The 27,811-nt window shown below is 38.0% G+C and overlaps 1 protein-coding gene across 1 annotated transcript; it reads right to left on the bottom strand.

The window, feature by feature from the left end:
• Positions 1-1,452: 1,452 nt before the first annotated feature.
• On the bottom strand, positions 1,453-27,811 carry LOC138854069 (zinc finger protein OZF-like). Its single transcript, XM_070094869.1, has 3 exons — positions 27,677-27,811; positions 23,050-23,118; positions 1,453-3,237 (listed from the first exon to the last, which is right to left on the bottom strand). The coding sequence occupies exon 3, from the start codon at positions 3,060-3,062 to the stop codon at positions 2,118-2,120; it is 945 nt and encodes a 314-aa protein (XP_069950970.1). The 5' UTR covers positions 3,063-3,237; positions 23,050-23,118; positions 27,677-27,811; the 3' UTR covers positions 1,453-2,117.

Genomic DNA, 27,811 nt, shown 5'->3' on the forward strand with positions numbered 1-27,811 from the left:
GAAAAAGCTTACTCAAAGATAGAATGCAAATGTTTGCCATTGGTATTAAGTTAGAAAATTAATTCATTGTGTTACAGAAAAGGAAATTTTTCCAGACAATTTATTAGCCCTTAAATCTTCTTAAGACTGCTAACTGGCCCTTAGGATATCTAGAAACTGCTAAGACTTTGAGCTCTAGTTTCCAATTTAAAAATTAGTATGAGAATCATAAAGAAAGAGTTTTTACAATTTCTAGTTTAGTGTGAATACATCATGAAAAAATATGACATGAGTACACAGCCTAAATATATTTTATTCACTTGATTAACCTCCATGCTGAGGCTGGCAGCTGTGCAGTCCAGTGTCCTTAATAAAGCGGGTAACCTGGCAACCCAGAGAAGTGTGGTACAGTCAAGCATACTTCAGATCAATTCACACAGCAAGGCATCTGCCATCAAACACACCCGTAAGATCTGGATTGCGAAGGACCTCACCGAACACGTCCATTCTGCTGCAAGCAGCCAAGAGTATTTCACCTTCAGCCTAAAACTTAGACTGGACTTGTCTAATCTAAAGCTTGCAGTGAAGTGTTTGCACTGTGCAGAAGAATTGGTTTATATGTTCATGTGATACAATTAGTCCCTTCTCAAATAAGTGCTAACAGGATGAAACAGGTACACTAAAACAACATTATAGTATTTTGTGAATTAACCATAAACCACAGATTTCATTACTACTCTATTCCATTATTATCTTATATTTGAGTTAGGATACCACTGATTATTACAATATATTAATTAGTGATTGATGGGAGGACTATGCTTTAAGCATTTGTCTGTAAATATCGTTGAACTGTTTTCATTTCACTTGTGTAGTGATGTACAAACAGACATGCTTATTTTAATAAGCGACAAAAGAATTACGAAAGGAAGAGACAGGAAAGACATCAATAGTGAATTCAATTAAGCAATGAGGTTTACTCTAGCGGAGGAACTTCTTAATGCTTGAAGTTTTACTAAACTTCAGATGCATCCTTCACACTGTCAATAACTTGGACATGTAAGGCCTGATGATGAAAGAAAAACAGCAAATTTAGTTTACATATGAAGTGTAGACTACTGGGAGGATATGTTGCACTTAACATAAGAGAGAAGTGATAGACATACTGGACTGACTGGGAGCAGCAGTTTCTCAGGGAACAGCTGGCCAACAGATTACCACTGTCCCGACTGCCTGCTTCATGAGACCCGAGAGTAATACACACAGATACACATATATATACAGTCAAGCCTCAAACTTGCAATGCCCATTTTGTATTGTCATATAAAAAATGTATCATATTCACATAATTTATATAGGGAATCCCTATTTTGCTTGGGATTATCTCACCCCCAAAATTATAAACCAACCATGGGATATTATTCAAATGTCCTTATTGAATTTCCCCCACACATGAATCTTTTCTTTCTGGACATTATTAAGAAGTATCAAAACTAATGAGGCTAGAAATTTGGTCTTTGGAAAACAAGCCGAGCTCTAATCTAAAACAAAACTGATTATATAGGCAGATAATCACTGTTTTTGGACTCACAGGGACCTCCAGAAATTTAACTCCAGAGAATTTCCAGACCTGACTGAAATACATAGTTAAATAATTTGACCACAGTCAAAGGACATCATCTAATCAGGACAAACGAGACCAAGCTAAGGCTAATACGAGCAGGATGCTCGTGTCCTGTGATGTGAATGTTTTACACATGATTCCCTAACATCCTTCAGTCCTGATGCATGGTGACCTGAAGGGCAACCAATCCAATGCAGGGAAACAACCCATATATAAGGCAGCAGTTAATGTGGCCCTTACCAGCAGTCAAAACAACAGGGTATGTCCTAGCCATCTCATATCGGCTCAATGGCACCCAAAACAACCTGCTACAAAGACAGTTTGAAAATTACTGTTGAATTTTGGGAAAGGTGATTTTGGGTCCACTGATCATGAGCGATTCCTATCAGCTACGTTATGCTGAGTAAGCCTTGAGAAGAAAGCTCAAGACTGATGTTGAAGGCATTCCAGCTTGCACCTGGGTTATATTAATTCTCTGACAAGTAAGTTGTATTAGAGTAATCTTCAAAATGTTTTAGACACAATACACCATTATAGTTTCACTCTGGCCTGTTTCATTCTTTAATGTTTCTCTCTGGAATTTTTGTTCCTTTAATGATTCTCCCTGGAATGTTTTTGCCTGGAATGTTTCTTCCTGGAATGTTTCTTTTGGTAATGTTTCTTTTGGTAATGTTTCTTCTTGTAATGTTTCTTCCTGTAATGATTCAGCTTGGAATGTTTCAGCTTGGAATGGTTCAGCCTGTAAAGTTTCTCCCTGGCATGATTCTCCTTCATAGGCTTCTCTCTGACATGTACTCTTAATGTGTTTTATTAGATTTGATTTAGTTTGAAAGTCTTTTAGACACACTGAACACCGAAAAGGTTTCTCTCCTGTATGAACTCTCATGTGTATGGTTAATTTAGGTTTCTCTGCAAAGTCTTTTGGGCACTCTGTACACTGATATGGTCTTTCACCTGTGTGAATTCTCATATGTTTTTTCAATGTAGAGTTTTCTGAAAACCCTTTCAGACATACTGAACACTTATAAGGTTTCTCTTGAGTATGAACTCTCATATGTATTATCAATTTATTTTTTTCAGCAAAGTCTTTCAGGCACAATGTACACTTGTGAGGTTTCTCTCCTCTATGAAGCTTCATATGTTTTACTAAAGTTGATTTTTCTGCAAAATTTTTTAAACATTCTGGACATTGAAATGGTTTTTCTCCTGTATGAAGTCTCATGTGTCTAATGTCTGGCTTTCTTTTAAACTCTTTTTGACACTCATGACAATAAAATGGTTTCTCTCCAGTATGAACTCTCATGTGTATTATAAACTTGGAGTTGGATTTGAAGTCTCTTGGGCATTCTGGACATTGAAATGGCCTCTCTCCTGTATGAAGTTTCATGTGTTTTCTTAAATCAAGCTTTTTTTTATATTCTATTCCACACACTGAACATGGATATGGCTTCCTACCCATGTTTATATTATAAGTTTATTTAGAAAAAATCACTAACATCCAAAATAGTCTTTCACAGCGGGTCACTCAACACTCTGTATGCCAGAAAAAAATAAACAGCAGCAGCAGCAGACTTAAGATACAATGGGTGAATCAGCACAATGATGAGGTAATCCAAACTGGTGCAACAGGTCAACTGTGGATAAAAAGCAAAATCATATAATTTATTGTCATACAAAGAGTCCTCCCCCATAATTTATTTGATGTGAGGTGTATTTCATAATTATGATTCCATGACTCAAACTTGATACAGTACATCAGTTCTCACAAATTATATTCTAGAATTCTCATGATCTATTAACCCTTTCAGGGTCCAGAGGCCAAATTTCAAAGTGTGCACTAGGGTCCAAGAATTTAAAAAAAAAAAAATTATTTTTTCTTGTGAAATGGTAGAGAATCTCTTTCTGAGGGTAATAAAACAAAAAGTACAAAATTTGATGGAAAATTGACTAAATTATGCTCTTGTGAATTTTGACGTGTCAGTGATATTTACGCATTGGCGATTTTACTGACCGACTCCCATTTTAGGCCAATTACGTTATTCCAGTCGACCAAATTCTTAGCTATTTCACCAGTATTACTTCTATTCTATCGATTGAGCACAAGAAATTGCCAAGTCAACTGTTTCAACTACAAAATAAAGTGATCGGAAATTGGTGATCTGACCAATTTAAAGCAAAGTTCAAAATATTCCAATTTCAAAACAGGGTTCAGAATAAACAATGTAGGCATTCCTGGCACTAAACTAACATTTCCTATGTTCATTAGATATGTTTTCAGGCTTTACAAATGAATTCCATTTTGATTTTTTATTCACATGAATTTTTATTCAAAGCAAAAAATTTAAGATTTACTGTTATGCAATATTGTAATAATTGCATAAATAATATCACCACATTTGTGAACGTATATTAGACCCACCAGCTGGCGTGTATTAGACGTGTGAGGTCATTTGATTACTCTTGAACATTGGCAAAAATTTAACATTTCTGCTACTTTGAGCTCAGTTTCAAGCCATTTCCAATACTAAAACTAATCAAAATCATCTCTACTTCTGTAATAAATCTTCCATTCTATCAAAAGAGACTAAGAAATCGCAAATACAACTATAAAAAACATACGAAAAAACACTGCAAAGTCGGTTTTAATAAAAAATTACGGTCTCAGTTTTTTCTCTCATTATGCACTGTGTGCTGCAGGATTTATGTGGTGCACACATACCACATAGATGTATTCTCTCATATCTAGGCCCAAATTTACCACTCACAGCTAATCAGAGTGAGCTGAGCTCATGGCATAGATCTACGGTTTGAACCCTCAACTCAAAGCAGTAGAACGACAGCACGGACCCTGAAAGGGTTAGGACACATTTTTAAGTGTTGATATAACTGAATTTTTATTGTCTGAAGAAACTGAGCAGTTATGTGGTCTTAAAAACAAACCTTCTCAAAGCATATGGATCACATTCTTGAAAATCTACACATAATGTAAAACAGCATTATGAATATACATGTACAGTATACAAAAACAGGGTTACATTCAAGTAAAACCTTGATTTAACAAACCCTAATTTAAAAGGTTTTGGATCTAATGGACAAAAATCTGTGGACAGAGAATATCCAGAACCAATAAACACAATCTGTTAAATCTAAAATTTCCATTTTTGTTACAATTATGGGAGAACCTCAACATGAGAATTTAAAGGACAATTGGCATTACTAACCCACAACCTTCATTTGTCCTTTAAATCATTCATTCAAATCTGCCAAAGATCTTATTTATATCTTATTTATAATGCACAAAGAAAAAATTACTACAGTAAAACTTCATATAAACACTAGAATAGAGGTTAGGAGTTTAACCCTAACAGGGTCCAGACCCCCAATCTGAAACTTGTCCACAGGGTCCAGGAATTTTCAAAAAAAATTTTTATTATATTTACCTATGAAATGGTGGAGAATCTTTTTCTGAAGGTAATAAAACAAAAAGTACGAAATTTGAAGAAAAATTGACGAAAGTACACGCTCTCGTGATATTTACGCATTGCCGATTTTGCCCACTTTGATTCCCATTTTAGACCAATTACATTATTCCAGTCGACCAAATTCTTAGCTATTTCGCTAGTGTTACTTCTATTTTATCGACTGAGCACAAGAAATTGCCCAATCAACTATTTCAACTACCCAATAATGTGATTGGAAATTGGTAATTTGGAAAATTTCACACAAAGTTCCAAATATTCCAATTTCAAAACAGGGTTCAGAATAAACAATGCAGGCATTCCTGGCACTAAAATAACATTTCCTCTGTTTATCTGTTATGTTTCCAGGCTTTACAGATGAATTCCATTTTGATTTTTTACTCACAATGTATTTTTATTCACACCAAAAAATAGAAGATTTACTGTTATGCAATATTGTAATAACTGTATAAATAATATCAGTGCATTCATGAACACACATTAGACCCACCAGCTGACGTGTGTTGGACGCATGATTTCATTTGTTTACTCTTGAGCATCGGCAAAAATCGAACATTTCCGCTACTTTGAGCTCAGTTTCATGCCATTTTCACTACTAAAACCAATCAAAATCATCTCTACTTCTGTAATATATCTTCCATTCTATCAAATGAGACTAAGAAACTGCAAATATATCTGCAGAAAACACACAAAAAACACTGCAAAGCCGCTGTTTTAATCCAAAAAGATGGTCACAGTTTTTTTTTTTATTATGCACTGTGTGCTGCAGGATTTGTTTTAAATGGTGCACACTTACCACGTACAGTAGGGTCCAGCTTTACGCCGTTTCGCTTTACAGTGCTCCACTAATACGGGCATTTCAAATGATGACCAAGACTTGGTATACGGCTCCCCCCACCTAACTTTCTAATACGGTCACCGCGCCCCACCCGGTTTGTTTACATTCTCCGTGAGCTCCATAAGCACCAAGTATCTCCATTATGTCTGGAAACTCCAAAATTTCAAGTGTTTTTAAAAGTTACTTCATATTTTATATATACAGTGGACCCCCGAAATTCGATGTTATCGACATTCGATAAATCCAACATTCGATGCATTTTAACGCAAAAATTTCGCCTCGACATTCGATCGAAAACCCGCTATTCGATATGATTCGTATGAGACGTGTTCACGTGTGGCCTGAACTGCCCCGTGTGTGCCAGTGTTTACAAGCCAGCCAGTGTGCGCGCATCTAAGGATACATTTGGTACATTCCATATTATCCATATTATCACTGTTTTTGGTGCTTGTTTCTGCAAAATAAGTAACCATGGGCCCCAAGAAAGCTTCTAGTGCCAACCCTTCGAGAAAAAAGGTGCTAATGACTATGAAATGAAGAAAGAGATAATTGCAAAGTGCGAAAGTGGAGTGCGTGTGGGGATGTGGAAGGGGATTCCCCTTCTAAACACTAACACCATCCACACTCTCCCCTCCTCCCATCCCATCAATCATCACCAGATCTTCATTAAAGGTAAGTGTCAATTATTCTATTGTTATTAATCTATTGTTATTGTTGTTATTGTAATTATTCTATTGCATTAAACTTAATATTTCATGTGGTAAATTTTTGTTTTCATACTTTTGGGGGTCTTGCACGGATTAATTTGATTTCCATTATTTCTTATGGGAAAATTTAATTCAACTTTCGATATTTTCGACATTCAATGAACTCTCAGAAACGGATTAATATCGAATCTCGGGGTTCCACTGTACTCTGATAATTATACTTGTGTATACCTGTACATAAATAAACTTACAAACTGTGCTGGCATGCAGGTACACATTAAAATCAGTAAGAGTGTCTTATGTCTCAAGATGCCATATTAGTAATGATAATAATAAAAATAATAATCACTGAGCCTCATTAAATAAGAACATAAGAAAGAAGGAACTACTGACCCATGCATAGCAGGTCCATGTCCCCCCCCAAATTAGACCAATGACCCCCCCCCCCTGGAATAGCCCAATGACCCACCCAGACTGGTCACCTCCACTCAAGGATGGAGCACTGCACCAGACCTAGCAGCACAAGCTAGTCAGGTCCAACTCACACCCACCCACACCTACTCATGTATTTATCTAACCTATTTTTAAAACTACACAACGTTTTAGCCTGAATAACTATACTCGGGAGTTTGTTCCACTCATCCACAACTCTATTACCAAACCAGTGCTTTCCTATATCCTTCCTGAATCTGAATTTTTTCAACTTGAAAGCATTGCTGCGAGTCCTGTCTTGGATGGAAATTTTCAGCACGCTATTTACATTCCCTTTATTTATTCCTGTTTTCCATTTATACACCTCGATCATATCCTCCCTAATTCTATGCCTTTCAAGAGTGCGCAGATTCAGGGCCCTCAGTCTATCCTCATAGGGAAGATTTCTGATACATGGAATCATCTTTGTCATCCTCTGTACGTTTTCCAGAGCATTTATATCCATTCTGTAATACGGTGACCAGAACTGAGCAGCATAGTTTAAATGAGGCCTAACCAAGGATATATAGAGTTGAAGAACAACCTGAGGACTTCTATTATTTATACTTCTAGATATGAAGCCAAGAATTCTGCTAGCTTTATTGCAAACACTAATGTACTGTTGTCTTGGTTTTAGATTACTGCTAACCAGAACTCCTAAATCCTTTTCGCAATCAGTAGTATTAAGATCTACATTACTTAGTTTATATGTGGCATGGTTATTTAACTGTCCAACATTTAGAACTTTGCATTTGTCAATATTAAACTGCATCTGCCACTTCTCCGACCATTGCATCAGTCAATTAAAATCTTCCTGGAGTGCTCTAGTGTCCTCATTAGAATGAATTGGACAGCCTATTTTGGCGTCATCAGCAAATTTGCTTATGTCGCTATTTGTTACCTCATCTATGCCGTTTATGTAAATTGTGAACAACAACGGGCCCAACACTGACCCCAGAGGAACACCGCTTGTGACGTGCCCCCATTCTGATTTCTCCCCATTTATGCAAACTCTCTGCTGTCTATTTATCAGTCATGCCTCTACCCAGGAAAAAATTTCTCCTCCTATTCCGTGTGCCTTAAGTTTCCTTAATAGCCTCTGGTGTGGAACTTTATCGAAAGCCTTACTGAAGTCCATATACACAATATCATATTCATTACCATGATCTACCTCCTCAAACACCTTAGTGAAAAAAGTTAGTAAATTCCTAAGACAGAAATGCCCCTTTGTAAAACCGTGCTGAGATTCATTAATCAATCTGTGCCTGTCAAGATGGCTACGAATTGCTTCGGCAATTATTGATTCAATAAATTTTCCCACTATGGAGGTAAGGCTTATTGGTCTATAGTTCGAAGCCAAGGACCTGTCACCTGCCTTGTAAATAGGTATTACATTTGCCATTTTCCACTTATCAGGCACTATGCCAGTTTGTAGTAATATGTTAAAAAGATTAGCCAAAGGTATACTAAGTTCCTCTTTACATTCCTTTAACACCTTTGCAAACAGTTCATCAGGGCCTGGGGATTTGTTAGGTTTTAGTTTCTCTATTTGTCTGAGGACCATGTCACTAGTTACTGCAATTGTACATAGTTTATCATCATCCTGTTCTACATAATCTATTATTTCAGGAATATTGCAGGTATTTTCCTGGGTGAAAACTGAGAGGAAGTAGGTATTGAGAATTTCACACATATCCTTATCACTGTCAGTGATCTGACCAGAGTTACTCTTAAGTGGGCCAATCTTGTCCCTAATCTTACTTCTGTATACCTGAAAGAACCCTTTTGGGTTAGTCTTTGAATCCCTTGTGACCTTAGCCTCATAATCCATTTTTGCTTTTCTTATTCCTTTCTTTATTTCTCTCTTTAATTGAATATATTGATTTCTTAACTGCCCATCCCCTCTTTTGATATGCCTATATATGCCTCTCTTTTGACCAAAGAGATGTTTTAATCTATTGCTCATCCGTTTGGGATCATTTTTGTTAGATCTAAGTTCCCTACTCTGAACAAAAGTTGTCTGGGCAGCTAGAACTATGCTCTCAAAAACGTCATATTGGCAACCAAGATCACCTACCTGACCCATAGCCAGGACATCCCAATTTAGCCCACCCAGGCAATTTTTCAGCCCCATGAAGTCGGCCAAGTGAAAATCTGGGACAGAGATTTGATTGCAGCTATCTGGGTAATTCCATGATATATTGAAACTAAGTGATTTGTGATCACTTTTCCCAAGCTCATCATTAACCTCAAGATTATTAATTAGTGAATCTTTGTTGGCAAGAACCAAGTCAAGCAGATTGTTTCCTCTAGTTGGTTCTGTCACAACCTGTTCTAAAAAGCAACCCTGAACCGTATCAAGAAAGTCACTAGACTCGAGATTTCCTGTCATGTTGTTCCAATCAATTTGTCTAAAGTTAAAATCTCCCATTATCACAACATTTTCGTATCTAGATGCCTTATGAATTTCATCCCATAACAGCTTACTGCCCTCCCTATCAAGGTTTGGGGGCCTATAAATCACACCCAAAATTACTTTGTCACGTCCCTCAAGAAACTGTAGCCAAACAGATTCTGTGTTCGATATTTCTAATCTTATATCATGTCTAAGACAACAATTTAAATTTTCTCTGACATACATCGCCACACCACCACCCTTGCTGTTGACCCTATCAGTGTGGAACAGTTTATAAACCTGTATGTTGCATTCAGAAGGCATTTCTCTATCTTTCAGGTTGAACCAGGTCTCTGTTATACCAATAATATCTATATTACCTACACTTGCAAGTAATCTTAGCTCATCTATCTTATATCTTAGACTCCTACTATTTGAATAGTAAACCTTAAGGGAGCTAGTCACTCGTTGCCCCCTACTATCTCTCTTTGTTTGTTGATCAATTGATTTGCCATTACTAGCAACTTTATTTTGAATACAGTGGACCCCCGGTTAACGATATTTTTTCACTCCATAAGTATGTTCAGGTGCCAGTACTGACCGAATTTATTCCTATAAGGAATATTGTGAAGTAGATTAGTCCATTTCAGACCCCCAAACATACACGTACAAACGCACTTACATAAATACACTTACATAATTGGTCGCATTCGGAGGTAATCATTATGCGGGGGTCCACTGTATTGTCTTTTAACCCTTTGACTGTTTCCGACGTATAAATACGTCTTACGAGCCAATGTTTCTGACGTATTTATACGCACAAATTCTAGCGGCTTCAAATCAAGCGCCAAAGGCCTGGTAGGCCTACACGAGAGAGAATGGGTCTCAGTGGTCGGTGTGCACCCTGTGAAAAAATCTGGGACCCAGCGGTGCATTGTGGGAACGGCATGTTGTTAGTCCATTTTCACCATGCCTCTCGGTAAGAAGTTCCTCACTCCTCGGCGGATTGGAGGTCTTTTGTTCCCAAGTGATAGCTCTAACAGCGATGAAAATGTCAGTGACTGTGAATTCCAGGGTTTTGTAGTGAGTGTTACCGGAAAAAGTGCCCAGGATAACGTAAATAGTGATGAAAACCCAGATGACCCACAACCTTCCACCTCTGGTGCTGTGCCGGCTTGTTCACGTTCACGTTCGCCTGTACCAGGACGAAAGAGGAAACTATTTAGTCGTGTACAACACCCAGATGATAGCAGTGATAGTGATTTCAAGGTCATTGAAAGCAGTTCTAGTGACAGTGAGAGTGAATATTCCGCAGTGAAGCGGCAGTATGTACGACGTAGCATGAGGTCTGGTAGTGTTTCATATGTTGTTCCAAGGGGAAGGAGAAACTCTGGGAGCTCATCTCGTGGCCCTACACCACGACCTGATAGTGAAGATGACGATATTGTAACGATGATTATGAATGGTGACAGTGAGGGAGGAGGCAGTGGTGGTGATAGTGAGGGTGGCACGGCCCATGTGGCACCATCAGCGGGCCACGCTACTACCCACGCTGCTGACGCAGCACAACAACCAGCCTCACCCTGCCCCACACTCCCACAACCTGCACAACCACAACCACTGTACAATATCCAGACCCCACCAGCAGACCGCATCTGGGATTGGCAGGACGGTGACGAGTTTGTTCCCAGTCCCCATGACTTCGATGAAACACAAAGTGGAATAAAGCCATCTTGTCCACTTGGGAACAATGCCAGTGAACTGGACTGCTTTGAGTTATTCTTCGATGAACCCCTGATGAACATCATTGTCAGGGAAACAAACACATACTGTGATTACACCATGGCAAATACAATTCTCTCACCAAAATCACGGCTACACAAGTGGAAGGAGACAACTGTGGCAGAGATGTACCTGTTTTTTGCCACAATAATGCTTATGCCACATGTGTATAAGCACACTGTCACCACATACTGGGCAACAGAACGCCTGATTTCAACTCCAGGTTTTAGTGACATTATAGGTGTCAATCGTTTCCTGATACTGTTACGTATGTTGCACTTTTCAGACAAAACTAGGCCTGACAGAAGCGACAGGTTATATAAGATCAGAAATGTGTTTATGTACCTGAAACAAAAGTGCTGCATGTATTTTTATCCCTTCAGGAAGCTTGTTATTGATGAGTCCTTGATTTTATTCAAAGGAAGACTCTCATTCAAGCAATATATACCAAGCAAGAGGAAACGCTTTGGTATAAAGCTATTTGTACTGTGTGATTGCAGAAGTGGTCTAGTTTTGGATATAATTGTGTACACTGGCAGTAATACTTTGAGAGATACCATGAAGTTATTGGGTATCTCTGGTGATGTGGTTCGAACAATGATGGAACCATATCTTGGTAAGGGGCATATGTTATTTACTGATAACTGGTACACAAGCCCCTTACTCAGTGATTTCTTGCGAGTGAACTTGACAGACGTGTGTGGCACAGTGCATGGTAATCGTAAATATATGCCAAGGTTCAACGCTGGCACTCGCAGAGCTGAGGTGCAAGCATTTGCTGCAAATGACATCATGGCATTTCGGTGGCATGACAAACGTGATGTCACATTGTTGACATCAGTTCACAGAAACGAAATGGTACCCAGTGGCAGGGACAACAGAAAGACCAATGAACCCATTCTAAAGCCTGCAGCTGTCATGGACTACAACCTCAATATGCGCTTAGTGGACAAATGTGATATGCAGATTGGGTTTGCAGACTGTGTACGCAAGAGTTATAAGTGGTATATAAAACTTTTTTTCCATCTTGTTGATATCTCTATGCTAAATGCTTATAACATATACAAGTTGAAGACCAACAAAACACCAAAATATGGTGAATTTTGCCTGTCAGTAATCAGACAAATAATTGCAAAGTACCAAGGAGCAACTCCTGCAATAGACCAGCGCCCACAGACGTCATCTCGTTTGAGGCCTGGTGATCACTACCCTATACAACTGCCTCCTACTACTGCCAAGAAAAATGCTCAGAAGAGGTGTTATGTATGTATGCATACCACAAAACGCCCACAAACACGCAGAGACACTCGTTTTATGTGTGAGGAGTGTGAAGTGCCCCTCTGCATATACCCATGTTTCAAAGAGTTCCACAAGCTGCAGCAGTTCTAGGAACGTGTTTAGTGACTGTACATATGTATATATATTATGGAACAATAGTAATAAACATTGTTTTGTATTGTTTGTTTGTGTAACCAAAGTGTATACACAAACTAATAGTGATAAAGTTTGTTCTGTTATTGTGTTGTAAACAATGAGTGTATATTTGAAGAATGCACCTTACATTGGTCTCACAGGCCACATAAGTTACCTGGAACAGAAAAATATTGAAAAATGCAAGAAACCTTTGAATTAGAGTAAACAAAAGAATACCGGGTGGGCGGCGGTCGCCGCTGTTGCCGTATGCACGTCACTTTCTGCAAACTTTGCCGCTCTATATCTCGGTAAGTACTGATGGCAAAAAAATTTTTTTAGGCTTAAAACACTACTAAAAATATTCCTAACATTTTCATAAGAAATTTTTTTTTTTTCGAATATTTGGCGACATAGAATGACAGTTTCAGAGAGGGGCCTGAAACAGTCAAAGGGTTAAACATATCTTTGAGGTATCCTGGTAATAACTGCTGTTTTTAACCCTAATGCTGCACCCTGATTGTTTCCCACAAACACCCATACCTCTATAATCTATCAGTTTAAATTCCTAGACAAGTCATCAATTACCCTCTCAATTGAATTGGCTAATGCAACCACTCCATCCCCAGAGAGAGGAATCCCATCCCTTGCATACATATCACGTTTGCCAAAGAATAGGTCCCAATTATCAATGAATGGGATTGCAAGTTCCTTGCAGTACCTGTCTAACCAGCAATTTATACCAATTGCCCTAGACATCCATTCATTGCCCACTCCCTTTCTAGGCAAGATGCTACATATGACTGGGATCCCTCCCTTAGACCTAACTACTTCTATGGCTAACCTGTACTTATCCAGCAGCTCCTCTCTCATGCCCTTCCCAATGTCATTACCCCCAGCACTAAGACAGATAATGGGCTTGTTCCCATTACCTGCCATAATATTATCCAATCTGCTATGTCACCAACGCCAAATGTCGTATATTATGTTAATATACACATTTTCATTATTCCATATATGATATTTTTTCAAAATTATATAATAAACACAATACATAACATATAATGATAATAAATACACCCCACAATAGAATAAACAAACATAACTTTGAGATGTGGTAGCCAGAGGACTTATATGAGTGATGCCATAATAGTAATGATAATAATAATAGTAATTTTTTTTTTCAACAAGTCGGCCGTCTCCCACCGAGGCAGGGTGACCCAAAAAAGAAAGAAAACAATTTTCTTCTTATTCTTTTTAGTAATCTTTACAGGAAAAGGGGTTACTAGCCCATTGTTCCCGGCATTTTAGTTGACTTTTACAACACGCATGGCTTACGGAGGAAAGATTCTTATTCCACTTCCCCATGGATATAAAAGGAAAAGTAATAAGACCAAGAACTATTAAGATAAAATCAAAGAAAACTCAGATGAGTGTGTATAAATAAATGTGTACATGTATGTGTAGTGTGACCTAAGTGTAAGTAGAAGTAGCAAGATATGCCTGTAATCTTGCATATTTATGAGACAGACAAAAGACATCAGCAATCCTACCATCATGTAAAACAATTACAGGCTTTCGTTTTACACTCACTTGGCAGGACGGTAGTACCTCCCTGGATGGTTGCTGTCTACCAACCTACTACCTACAATAATAGTAATATACTCAATAATAATCACCGAGTCTCATTAAATGTTGCATATTATGTTAATATACACATTTTCACTAATCGAGCTATGATATTTTTTTTTTAAATTATATAATTTAGAGAGGGTGTGGTATGTAAGTTTGGGGGTGCCAGGTGTAAATGATAATGGGGGCCCCTTGAGTGAACTTTGTATAGAAAGGAGCTTGGTTATAGTTAATACAGATTTTAAGAAAATGAGGATAAATAAGTATACAAGATATGATGTAGGGCATAATGACAATATTTTGTTGGACTATATTGATAGATAAAAGTCTGTTGGATAGACTTCAGGATGTACATGTTTATAGAGGGGCCACAGATATTTCAGATCACTTTTTAGTTGTAGCTACAGTAAGTAAAAGGTAGATGGGATACAAGGAAAATAGAAGCAGCAAGTAGGAGAGAGGTGAAGGTTTATTAACTAAAGGAGGAGGCAGTTACAGTAAGATATGAACAACTACTGGAGGATAGATGGGCTAGTGAGAGCATAGGCAATGGGGTTGAAGATGTATGGGGTAGGTTTAAGAATGTAGTGTTAGACTGTTCAGCAGAAGTTTGTGGTTACAGGAAAGTGGGTGCGAGAGGGAAGAAGAGCGATTGGTGGAATGATGATTTAAAGAGAGTAGTAAGGGAGAAAAAGTTAGCATATGAGAGGTTTTTACAAAGTAGAAGTGATGCAAGGAGGGAGGAGCATATGGAGAGAAAAAGAGAGGTTAACAGAGTTGTGAAGCAATGTAAAAAGAGAGCAAATGAGAGAGTGGGTGAGCTAGCCATCTTGACAGGCACAGATTGATTAATGAATCTCAACACGGTTTTACAAAGGGGTGTTCCTGTCTTACAAATTTACTAACTTTTTTCACTAAGGTGTTTGAGGAGGTAGATCATGGTAATGAATATGATAATGAGTATATGGACTTCAGTAAGGCTTTTGATAGAGTTCCACACCAGAGGCTATTGAGGAAACTTAAGGCACATGGAATAGGAGGAGAAATTTTTTCCTGGGTAGAGGCATGGCTGACAAATAGGCAGCAGAGAATTTGCATAAATGGGGAGAAATCAGAATGGGGACACGTCACAAGCTGTGTTCCTCAGGGGTCAGTGTTGGGCCCATTGTTGTTCACAATTTACATAAATAACAGATGAGGGAATAAATAGTGACATAAGCAAATTTGCTGATGACACCAAAATAGGCTGTCCAATTCATTCTAATGAGGACACTAGAGCACTCCAGGATGATTTAAATAGACTGATGCAATGGTTGGAGAAGTGGCAGATGCAGTTTTTATTGACAAATGCAAAGTTCTAAATGTTAGACAGTTAAATGACCATGTCACATATAAACTAAATAATGAAGATCTTAATACTACTGATTGCGAAAAGGATTTAGGAGTTCTGGTTAGCAGTAATCTAAAACCAAGACAACAGTACATTAGTGTTCGCAATAAAGCTAGCAGAATTCTTGGCTTCATATCTAGAAGTATAAATAATAGAAGTCCTCAGGTTGTTCTTCAACTCTATATATCCTTGGTTAGGCCTCATTTAGACTATGCTGCTCAGTTCTGGTCACCGTATTACAGAATGGATATAAATGCTCTGGAAAACGTACAGAGGAGGATGACAATGATGATCCCATGTATCAGAAATCTTCCCTATGAGGATAGACTGAGGGCCTTGAATCTGCACTCTCTCGAAAGGCATAGAATTAGGGGGGATATGATCGAGGTGTATAAATGGAAAACAAGAATAAATAAAGGGGATGTAAATAGCGTGCTGAAAACTTCCAGCCAAGACAGGACTCGCAGCAATGGTTTCAAGTTGGCAAAATTCAGATTCAGGAAGGATATAGGAAAGCACTGGTTTGGTAATCGAGTTGTGGATGAGTGGAACAAACTCCCGAGTACAGTTATTCAGGCTAAAACGTTGTGTAGTTTTAAAAATAGGTTAGATAAATACATGAGTGGGTATGGGTGGGTGTGAGTTGGACCTGACTAGCTTGTGCTGTTGGGTCTGGTGCAGTGCTCCATCCCTGAGTGGAGGTGACCAGACTGGGTGGGTCATTGGGCTAATCCGGGGGGGTGGGGGGGGTGGGGGGAGGGTTCATGGGTCTTATGGGGGGGGAGGGACATGGACCTGCTCCGAATGGTCAGTAGGCCTGTTGCAGTGTTCCTTCTTTCTTATGTTCTTATAATAAACATGATACATAACATATAAAGATGATAAATACACCCCACAGTAGAATAAACAAACATAAATATGAGATGTGGTAGCCAGTCAACTTGTATGAGTGACGGCAAGAATAACGTTTTCTCTAGTCTAACATAAGAGAAAATGTGTTACTGGGGGTAATTGTGGAAAATTATTCCTTTCGTATGCCTTCACTCAGAGCATCATTTCTTCTAAAAATGGTGTTACATGAGAATGAGAGTGTTCCTCTTTATTTATTCTACCGTATCAACGTAGACAACTTGTATACAATGTAACTTGTACACAAACCAGATGTGTTCGCATGGTTTGTTTACAAAACTCGCATTCGCCTGTTTTTTTTACATAACTCCGCGAGTGTCATCTCTCATGTACTCATTTACTCGTTTTATCTCTTTTACTCACCTCTGACCCTACATTAAGACTACAAATATTTTATGGTATGTAACGAGTGAGCTGTATATGCATTTTATAGCTCTGGGACGCTTAAATATCATAGACTATTATGTGTCGGTGGTTGGCCTGGTATGGTATGGTATGGTAGCATGACTGGCTACCATACATACGACACTTGATTTCTCACAATAAATACTACTCATCTCACACTAGATTAAGACTACAAATATTTTAAGGTAAGTAATGAGTATACTATATGTGTATTTTACTTTTTTATTGTTATTTTAATGCCTAGTTCTATTGCTAACTTAATATATGTTAGTGTAAACTTGTTATCTAGTATTTATATGCATTTATAAATGGAAAAAAGGTGTTCCACTTTACGACAATTTCCACTTTACAGCGGTAGCCTGGAACCTAACCCGCCGTATAAGTGGGGCCCTACTGTAGATGCATTCTCTCGTAACTAGGCCCAAATTTACCGTTCACAGCTTATCTGAGTAAGCCAAGCTCATGTCGTAGAACTATGGCTTGGACCCTGGCTTCAAAGCCGTAGAACTATGGGATGGACCCTCAAAGGGTTAAAGATCAGTTTTAACAGCAAAAACTAAGAGGTCAACTTATTTATTTGTAATATGTCTGAAGAGCTAAAATTCATATACGTACTGTGCTGTGCTCCCTATAATGAAAAACACAAGTACAGAATAGAATGGCAGTAGGTCTCTTGGACATGATGGTGAATTTTTGCCCACAGTAACATATTCCACTCATCTACAACTTTGGTAAACCAGTATTTTAATTCTCATATCAGAAATACTAGAAAAGCATCTCAATAGGCCTACTGGCCTATGTTGAGCAGATTCAACTCTCATCTAACAATTCCCACTCATTAATCTGTCTAAATTTTGCAGATATTTCTATTCACCCACAATTTTATTGCCAAACCAAAACTTCTAAGAGCCTTTCCAAATCTGAACTTATCCAATTCAAATGACTGTTTCAAGTTTGAGGTTGATGGGCGGACTTCTGAATGTGCATGTTGATAGAGAGCAGCAGACAGTGGCGTCTCGTCAAAAAATAGAATATAAGAACTGCAGCTACTCGCTGCCAGATGTAACACCAGTAATTCCTATACTATCGTACCACATCAAACTTCTATTTTTAATCATTTATCTCGTTTCAACAAAAAAAAATAAAAAAATTGCTTATAAATACATTGAAAACAACATACAACAGATTTGTTCTGTAATATATTTTTCAGTTGCAAATTATTTTAGCCTAAGGCTGATGAAGTCATATGTCTGGCAGTGAGCATTTGGGGGGACTGCAGCTCTGCAGCTCCTATGGACAAGCCACCACTGGCAACAGATATATCAAATCATTTTATAATTGTAGCTACAGTGAGAGTAAAAAGGTAGATGGGGTACAAGGAGAACAGTATCATAAAGTAAGACAGAGGTGAAAGATCATACACTAAAGGAGGAGGTAGTCAGGGTAAGATATACGTAACTAATGGAGAAAGATGGGCTAGTGAGAGAACAGGCAATGAGAACGTTGAAGAGATATGGGGCACATTTAAGAATGTGCTGTTAGTGTGTACACAACAGAAGTCTGTGGATATAGGAGGGTGAGTGCAAGAGGGAAGAGGAGCAACTAATGGAATGATGAGGTAAAGAGAGTGGAAAGAGAGAAGTTAGCATATGAGAGGTTTTTACAAAGCAGAAGTGATATAAGGAGGGAAGAGTATATGGAGAGAAAAAAAGAGGAGTTAAGAGAGAGGTAAAGGAATGTAAAAGGGGAGCAAATGAGGGAGTTGGTGAGGGGTTGTCAACAAATTTAACTAAGAATATGAAAACGTTTTGGAGTGAGATCAATAAATTGAGAAAGCCTATTAAATGACTGGATCTGACATTTAAAAACAGAAGATGGGAATTATTATATGGAGAGCTCGAGGTACTGGGAAGATGGAGGGAATGTTTTGAGAAACTGTTAATTTGCTGAGGGTCCGTCCCGTAGTTCTATGGCTTTGAAGCCATGGCCCAAGCTGTAGTTCTATGCCATGAGCTCAGCTCACTCAGATAAGCAGTGAGCAGTAAACTGAGCCTAGATATGAGAGAATACACCTATGTGGTAAGTGTGCACCACATAAAACAAATCCTGCAGCATGCAGTACACGAGAAAAAAAACTGCGAGCGTATTCTTGGTATAAAACAGTGATTTTGCAGTGTTTTTCGTATGTTTTCTACAGTTGTATTTGCAGTTTCTTCATCTCATTTGATAGAATGGAAGATATATTACAAAAATAGAAATGATTTTGATTGGTTTTAGTACTGAAAATGGCATGAAACTGAGCTCAAAGTAGCGGAAATGTTCATTTTTTGCCGATGTTCAAGAGTAAACAAATAAGACCATGCGTCCAATACACGTCAGCTGGTGGGTCTAATGTGTGTTCATCAATGCGCTGATATGATTTACACAATTATTACAATATTGTATAACAGTAAATCTCCTATTTTTTTAAATGAATAAGAATTCATTATGTGAATAAAAAAAATCAAAATGGAATTCATTTGTAAAGCCTGGAAACATAACTAATAAACAGAGGAAATGCTATTTTAGTACCGGAAATGCCTGCATTGTCTATTCTAGACCCTATTTTGAAATTGAAATATTTTGAACTTTGCATGATATTGGCCAAGTTACTAAATTCCAATCAATTTATTGGGTAGTTGAAACAGTTGACTGGACAATTTCTTTTGTTCAGTCGATAAAACAAAAGTAATACTAGCGAAATAGCTAAGAATTTGGTAGACTGAAATAATGTAACTGCCCTAAAATGGGAGTCAAAGTGGGCAAAATCACCAATGCATAAATAACGCTGATGTAGCAAAATTCGCAAGAGCAAAATTCTGTCAATTTTCCATCAAATTTCATACTTTTTGTTTTATTACCTTGAGAAAAAGATTCTCTACCATTTCATAAGAAAAAAATTACAAAAAAATTTTTTTTTTAAATTCTTGGACCCTGTGGACAAGTTTCAGATTGGGGGACTGGACCCTGAAAGGGTCAAATGATGATGAAGAGAGGGAACCTGCTACTTCAAGCATTGGCCAGAAAAGTATAACATCTTTTAGGAGTGAGGAAGAGCCAGTAGCGAGTATGAAGGATGTGCATGAGACAGTGAATAAAATTAAAAGGGATAAAGTACCTGGGACCGATGGGATCAAAACAGAAATACATATTAACCCTTTCAGGGTTTCTTATGCTCCAGGGTTATTGACGTACTAGCATGCATAAATTCAAGCGCCTTCAAATCTAGCGAGATAAAGCTGGTAGGCCTACATATGAAAGAATGGGTCCATGTGGTCAGTGTGCACAGTATAAAAAAAATCCTGCAGCACACAGTGCATAATGAGAAAAAAAAATCCGACCTTGTTTTTGGTTTCAAACAGCGACTTTGCAACGTATTTTCGTATGGTATTTATGGTTGTCTTCTAGTTTTCCTGGTCTCATTTTATAGAATGGAAGACATATTACAGAAATTGAGATGATTTTGATTGGTTTCACAATGAAAAGTACCTTGAAATTGAGATCAAGTAGCAGAAATGTACAGCTTTTGCCAAAGTTCATGCCACGTGTCCAACACACGTCAACTGGCGAGTCTAATATTCTTTCACAAGTGCACTGATATTATTTATACTATTTCTACACTAATGCACTAGTCTCTATAACAGTAAATCTTCTATTTTTTGTGAGAATAAAAATTCAAAGTGAAAAGCAAAGGAAATGCAAGAGGGGCCTGGGGACATGACTAATGAACAGAGAAAATGTTATTTTAGTGCCAGGAATGTCTGTCTTGTTTATTCTGGACCCTATTTGGAAATTGGCATCTTTTGAAATTTGTGTGAAATTGGCAAAAACTGCCAATTTCTGACCACTTTAATGGATAGATGAAATCGGTAAATGGGTGATTTCTTGTACTCATTCGATAGAAAAAATGGAGTTCTAGCAAAATAGTATTGATTTTTGCCAACTAGTACACTGGAATTGGCCGAAAATAGGGATCAAAGTGGGCAAAATCGTCGATGCATAAATATCCTCAAGAACGCTGACTTTGCAAGAGCATAATTCTGTAAGTTTTCCATCAAATTTCATACTTTTGGTGTCATTATGATTGGAAAAACATTCTCATTCATTTCCTAAGATTATTTTTTTTTTCCGAAAAAGTTTTGACCCTAAGAACAAGTGCCGGAGAGGGTCTCTCGGCCCTGAAAGGGTTAAATCAGGTGGGGCTATAATTTTGAAGTGTTTGGTGCTTTTATTCAATAAGTGTATGAAAGAGGGAAAGGATTGGCAAAGAGCATGTATAGTGCCTTTGTATAAAGGCAAAGGGAACAAAAGTGACTAAGAATTATAGGAAAATAAGCCTGTTTATTATGCATGGATAAATGTATGGTAGAGTTACTATTGAAAGAATTAAGGGTATAACAGAGAGCAAGATTGCAGATGAACAAGATGGCTTCAGGAAAGGTAACGGGTGTGTAGACCAAGTGTTTACAGTGAAGCATATAGGTGAACAGAATTTTGAAAAGGGAAGGAGGTTTTTGCATTTATGGATTTGCAAAAGGCATATGACAGGGTGGAATGGAAAGCAATGTGGCAGATGTTGCAAATGTAGAGAATAGGTGGTAAGTTACTGATAGCAGTTTAGAGTTTTTATAAGGATAGTGAGGCTCAGGTTAGGGTATGCAGGAGAGAGGGAGATTATTTTCCAGTAACAGTACGCCTTATACAGGGGTGTGCGACGTCACCATGGGAGTTTAATATGTTTATAGATGGTGTTATAAGAGAAGTGAATGCTGTGGTATTGGGAAGAGGTGTGGGATTGGAAGATGAAGGATCTAATATAAAACTAGGAGTTGTCACAGTTGTAGTTGTGAGGAATAGTGTTGCAATGTGATGCAGTGGTGTAGGGGTAAGTTGTTGTGAGGAATAAATTTATAAGAGGGAGTGTAAGAGTCTGGAAGTGTCTATACAGGAGTGTGACAAAGTAGGGGGTTGTTAGGAATTTTTAAGAATTTAAAAGAGAGGGTTGTCACAATGTGGGAGCAAGATAAAGTGGAGGTGTTGTAAGAGTGAGTTATAAGGGAATGAGTGTGTGCTGTAGGAAGTTGAGAGTGGGTTGTAGAGGACTGGGAATGAGCTGTAGGAGAGTGGGAGTTGCAGAGTGAGTTGTAGGATAGTGGGTGTTGTAGGGGAGTGGTGTAGGGGAGTGGTGTAGGGGAGTGGTGTAGGGGAGTGGTGTAGGGGAGTGGTGTAGGGGAGTGGTGTAGGGGAGTGGTGTAGGGGAGTGGTGTAGGGGAGTGGTGTAGGGGAGTGGTGTTGGGGAGTGGTGTAGGGGAGTGGTGTAGGGGAGTGGTGTAGGGGAGTGGTGTTGGGGAGTGGTGTAGGGGAGTGGTGTAGGGGAGTGGTGTTGTAAGGGAGTATTGTTAGGGAGTGTTGTAGGGGAAAGGATGTTGTAGAGTTGAGCTGTAGGAAAGTGGGTGTTGTAGGGGAGTAGGAATAGGTTGTAGGGGAGTGGGTGGTGAAGGGGTGAGTTGTAGGGGAGTGGATGTTGTAGGGGAGTGGATGTTGTAGGAAGTGGGTGTTGTAGGGGAGTGAGTGTTGTAGGGGACTGGGTGTTGTAGGGGAGTGGGTGTTGTAGGGGAGTAGGTGTTGTAGGGGAGTAGGTGTTGTAGGGGAGTAGGTGTTATAGGAAAGCAGGTGTTGTAGGGGTGAGCTGTAGGGGAGCAGGTGTTGTAAGAGTGGGTTGTAGGGGAGAGCTGTTGTAGGGGACTGGGTTGTATGGGTGAAGGGGTGGGTTTTAGGGCAGTGGGTGTTGTAGGGGTGAATTGTAGAAGAGTGGGAGTGAGTTGTAGGTGTGTGTGGGAGTTGATGGGGTGTGGGAGTGAGTTCTAAGGTTGCTGGAGTTGTAGTCTGGTGGGAATCAGTTGTAATATATACCTAATAAATAACAATCCCAAAAGCTGGACCTTAACTGAAATAAGGCAATGAGCCCAGAAACTGGAGTTCAACTTACTGCAATGCAGCTAGGTAGAAAAGTTGTGGGGCCAGGAACTGTAGCTCAACCTTTCAACAGGCTTTGTATCTGGAATTGCAAACAAATGAAGACAGGTGTAGTTAGAAAAATCGAAGAGCTGTATTAGCTGTATTTAGAACATTCACAGATAACTGCATTTAGAACAATCAAAGATGGCTGTATTTAGAACAATCAAAGATGACTGTATTTAGAACAATCAAAGATATCTGTATTTAGAACAATCAAAGATGGCTGTATTTAGAACAATCAAAGATGGCTGTATTTAGAACAATCAAAGATGGCTGTATTTAGAACAATCAAATATGGCTGTATTTAGAAACAGAGGCATTGTAAAGATATTTAATGCATCTATTAAGTCACACTACACATATATATACAAGCATATATATATACACCCCTTTGAGTTTTCTTCTATTTTCTTTCTAGTTCTTGTTCATTTCCTCTTACCTCCATGGGGAAGTGGAACAGAATTCTTCCTCCGTAAGCCATGCGTGTTGTAAGAGGCGACTAAAATGCCGGGAGCAAGGGGCTAGTAACCCCTTCTCCTGTATATATTACTAAATGTAAAAGGAGAAACTTTCGTTTTTCCTTTTGGGCCACCCCACCTCGGTGGGATATGGCCGGTGTGTTGAAAGAAAGAATTAAGCAATTCAGCAGCTGAAGGTCAATTCTCTCTCAAAACCAGTTTACATTGGAAGCTAATGTCTGACCTTTGTTAACACATGAAGTTAATGTGTCAGACAATACTTTACACTTGAGGTTAATGTGTCAGACCACAAAGCAGGAACTCTAAATTCTTTACAGTTAGGAATATGAACAGAGGGGCCAAGAGGTGTGTCTCAGCACTCATAATAAGCCTCAAGGACTGGAACTCAGTCCTTGGGAAAGTTAAACATCTCAGGGAAGTGTCAAAGCACCAACAGTGAAGTTTTTATTGGTACTAAGTTACATCACAGAGTACCTTTATCAGTCAATAATTTGTTGAGGTCAATTTGTAGTGAAACACTTTGGCATTCTATCTGACTGGTACTCATACCCTCAGGGGTATGGAGAGGAAATTTTTGGTGGGAATGGGGTGAGCTGTTACATAGCAATTACAGTGGAACCTCTACTTGCGAGCGTGTCCACGTGAGAGTTTCTCCAAATACGAGCAGTTGATGGGTCGAATTTTTGCTTCCATACGCAAGCAAAATTTCCACAAGCGAGCAGACCTCAAAGCAGGTTCCTTGACACTGGTGAGGGACTCTTGCTCTTGATCTCGGGAATTGTATCTCATTTGTTTGTTGGATTATCTTATTGAAACTTGGGCAATGTATGTTGGAAAGATGCTTCTTAACGTACACCAAAAATGAAAGAAATCTAAACATAAATAATGGAGTTCACTTCACAGCAATTAGCCACCCCTTTGCGGTATTTCTGAATGGTTTTTATGGTTGTATTCTCGTTTTTTTGGTCTCATTTGATAGAATGGAGATATATTAAAGAAACAGATATCAATTTAATTGCTTTCACGGCGAAAAGTACCTTGAAATGGAGCTAAACCTAGGAGAAATGGTCCATTGATTGGCTGTTTCAGAGTAAACAAATAACGTCACTGTCCATTCCAATATGCACTCATGAATAGCTTGACATTATTTATACAATTATTGCAATAAGGAATAACAGTAAATCTTATATTTTTTGTTTGAATAAAAATTACAAATTATATAACAATAATAATAATAATAATAATAATAATAATAATAACAATAATAATAATATGTACAATATAATAATATTTATAATAATATTTATAATAATAATATGTATAATAATAATACATATAATAACAGTATAATAATATAATACAATAATAATCATAATAATAATATAATATGTATAATAATAATACATATATAATAATAATGTACTACATATAATTATAATAATAGACAGCTTCAAATGGCTGTCACTAGATGGCAGTGTTTACCACAACAAAGAGGGAGTGGTTGTGGCCACCTACACCTGTTACATAATGACATATTTTATTCATTTTAGAGTATATATCATGTTTCTATGTTATTTATATTGTTTGTTATGTCATATTAGATGAACTGTGATAGATAAATAAGCCGTATAGATGATATTAGCGAAATTATTCATGAAGTATTTTACCCGGTCTCCAGACAAGCTCTCATCCACCGCCGACACTGCCCATATCACTACATGAATGGCATATTTTATTAATTTTAGAGTATATATCAGGTTTCTATATTATTTAAACTGTTTATGTTATATTAGATGAAGTGAGATAGATAAATAAGTCAGAGAGTTGATATTAGCAAAATTATTGAAGTACAGAATTCCACTAGAACGGATTAATTGCATTTCAGTTAATTTAATTGAGGAAAACTGACTCTGCAAACGAGCAAATCCAGTTGCGAGCAAGGTCATAGAACGGATTAAACTCACAAGTAGAGGTTCCGCTGTAATTGCATTACACAAATAACCTTCACATAGGAGAAAGAATCTTAAGATTACATTTTGGTCTGCCTTATGCAGGTTATTTGTGTACTGTTCCTGTCACAGTATTGTGCCTTTCTGTTCTTTAATTAGTTGCATTATTTTTGTCGTCACTGATCTTTTTCAAATTTATACACTCATATTTGGTATTACGGTGGAACCTCGGTTTTTGTCTTCAATCCACTCCAGAAAGTCTGATGAAAACCAAATTCAACAAAAACTGAAACAATATTTCCCATTAGAAATAATGTAAATCCAATTAATCCGTTACAGATACCCAAAAGTATTAACAAAAAATACATTTTATAGAGAATAACTACAGTTTTACATACAGAAAACAATGACAAATAAATATAAAGGACTAATGAAATGGATAAATGAACATTTAACATAACTTTTTTTACCTTTACTGAAGACTCTTGTTGGTGTATGGAAGATGGTGAGGAGGGGAGAGGGAGGAGAGGTTATTGTTTGCAAGGGGAATCCCCTTCCATAAGGGCTTCAGGTATCAAGTCCCTATCTGGGGTTACTTCCCTTCTTTGTCTTTTACTGGCACTAGGCCCCGCTTGAGTCACTGGACCCCTATCACACAAAAAATCTGTCCAGAGATGTCCGTTTCTGGTGTCTCTTTAAGATTTGCCTAAAATGGGACAAGGCATTGTCATTGAACATGCTGCAGATACGGCTTGCAACAGCTTTGTTAGGGTGATATTTCTCCACAAAACTTTGCAACTCACTCCACTTTGCACACGTCCTTAATCACTGAAGAAGGCTCATTCTCCCCTCTCTTTTCCTCCTCCTCTGAAGCAATTTCCTCAGCTGTGATCTGTTGCTGTTCCAGCTGAAGGTGTTGCAGCTCTTCAGTGATTAGCTCTTCCTTGTGGTTGTCCACCAACTCTTCCACATCTTGGCCACTCACATCCAACCCCATGGACTTCCCCAAAGCCACAATAGATTCCACAACAGGTGTAGGGTTGTCAGGGTCAGCCTCAAACCCTTCAAAATCCTTCTCTTGAATGCATTCTGGCCACAATTTCTTGCCTTCTTTATCAAAGAGCTGGCACTCAGAACTTTCTTTGGCCCGATGATGGTATAGTAATAATAAACCAAATCGTTAGCGTGAAAGCTTGCAAAGTTTAGCATATATGTACTAATTTTATTACATAATCATCCAGTAGTTATAAGTTAACTCTAAGGTTTCCCAAAGTGCTCTGAATAACCTGTCTTTCTATAAAGTATGCCATTCATATCAACTAATCCAATATCATCTGTATAATGTACTTAAAAAATAATAATAATTATTATTATTGGATAACTTGTGGTCATATTCTGAACCATCCATCTGGATAATGCAATAACTTTAATTTAAAAACTTTTTAATAAGTCCACAGTTGTGGAATAGATACAAATGCAACACTTAGGACAATTAATTAGGATATTTTACATCCACTTCTTTTTAAAGTCCCTAGAAGTTGAAACAGCATAATTAAATGTCATAGGTGCTGCATGTGTGTTTACTCCAGTTTGCCAGCACTATCATACCCACACTGGTACCTGATTTACACTCTTGAAGAAATGTTAGTATATTCATGGTAAAGCTGCGAGTTGTGCAATATTCTATACAAAGTTATGTTAAATACATTGGTTAATACATGTAAACTAAAAATGAGTAATGCTTTATCTTGCCTAGTTGTTGACACGCTTAACAGAAGTTGGTTTTTGCAAACAAAAGTGTAATATCTCGCCTGTCATCCAGGAAACAATAGTTTGTTTAGCCAGATTACAGGTTCACAATGATGGTTAAGCAAGATGGTTCTCAGTGAACCCCGGCTCCTTCACCTCTGCAATCTCTTACAACCAACCAGTCAGCTATATGCTGTGAGTCTTATTTTTATGCTGTAGTTCAACACAGATCTCATTTTTATTGTCCTGTGATGTCTTATCTAAGATCTAAAAATTAAAATGCTTCTAGAGGACCACGAGGAAATGTTTGTTAAGACTGAACGGTTCAACATATCGCAGAGGAAAGCCAGTATTTTCCTGTTTTCAAAAGCCAAGACATATCTTACTAGCTCACACCTTATATACAACTATTGCTGCTTACCTCAACTGCTAAATCCTTGCCACAAATCCCTAAAGTTCTTCGTCTAATGAAGATAATTGGCCAAACTTGTGGAATTTCCCACCATCACCGCCGCCCTTGTTATCGATTGTTGTTGTTGTTGATGTTAAAGGTGAG

The sequence above is a fragment of the Cherax quadricarinatus genome, chromosome 48, assembly GCF_038502225.1.
Source record: "Cherax quadricarinatus isolate ZL_2023a chromosome 48, ASM3850222v1, whole genome shotgun sequence".
NCBI classification, from domain to species: domain Eukaryota; kingdom Metazoa; phylum Arthropoda; class Malacostraca; order Decapoda; family Parastacidae; genus Cherax; species Cherax quadricarinatus.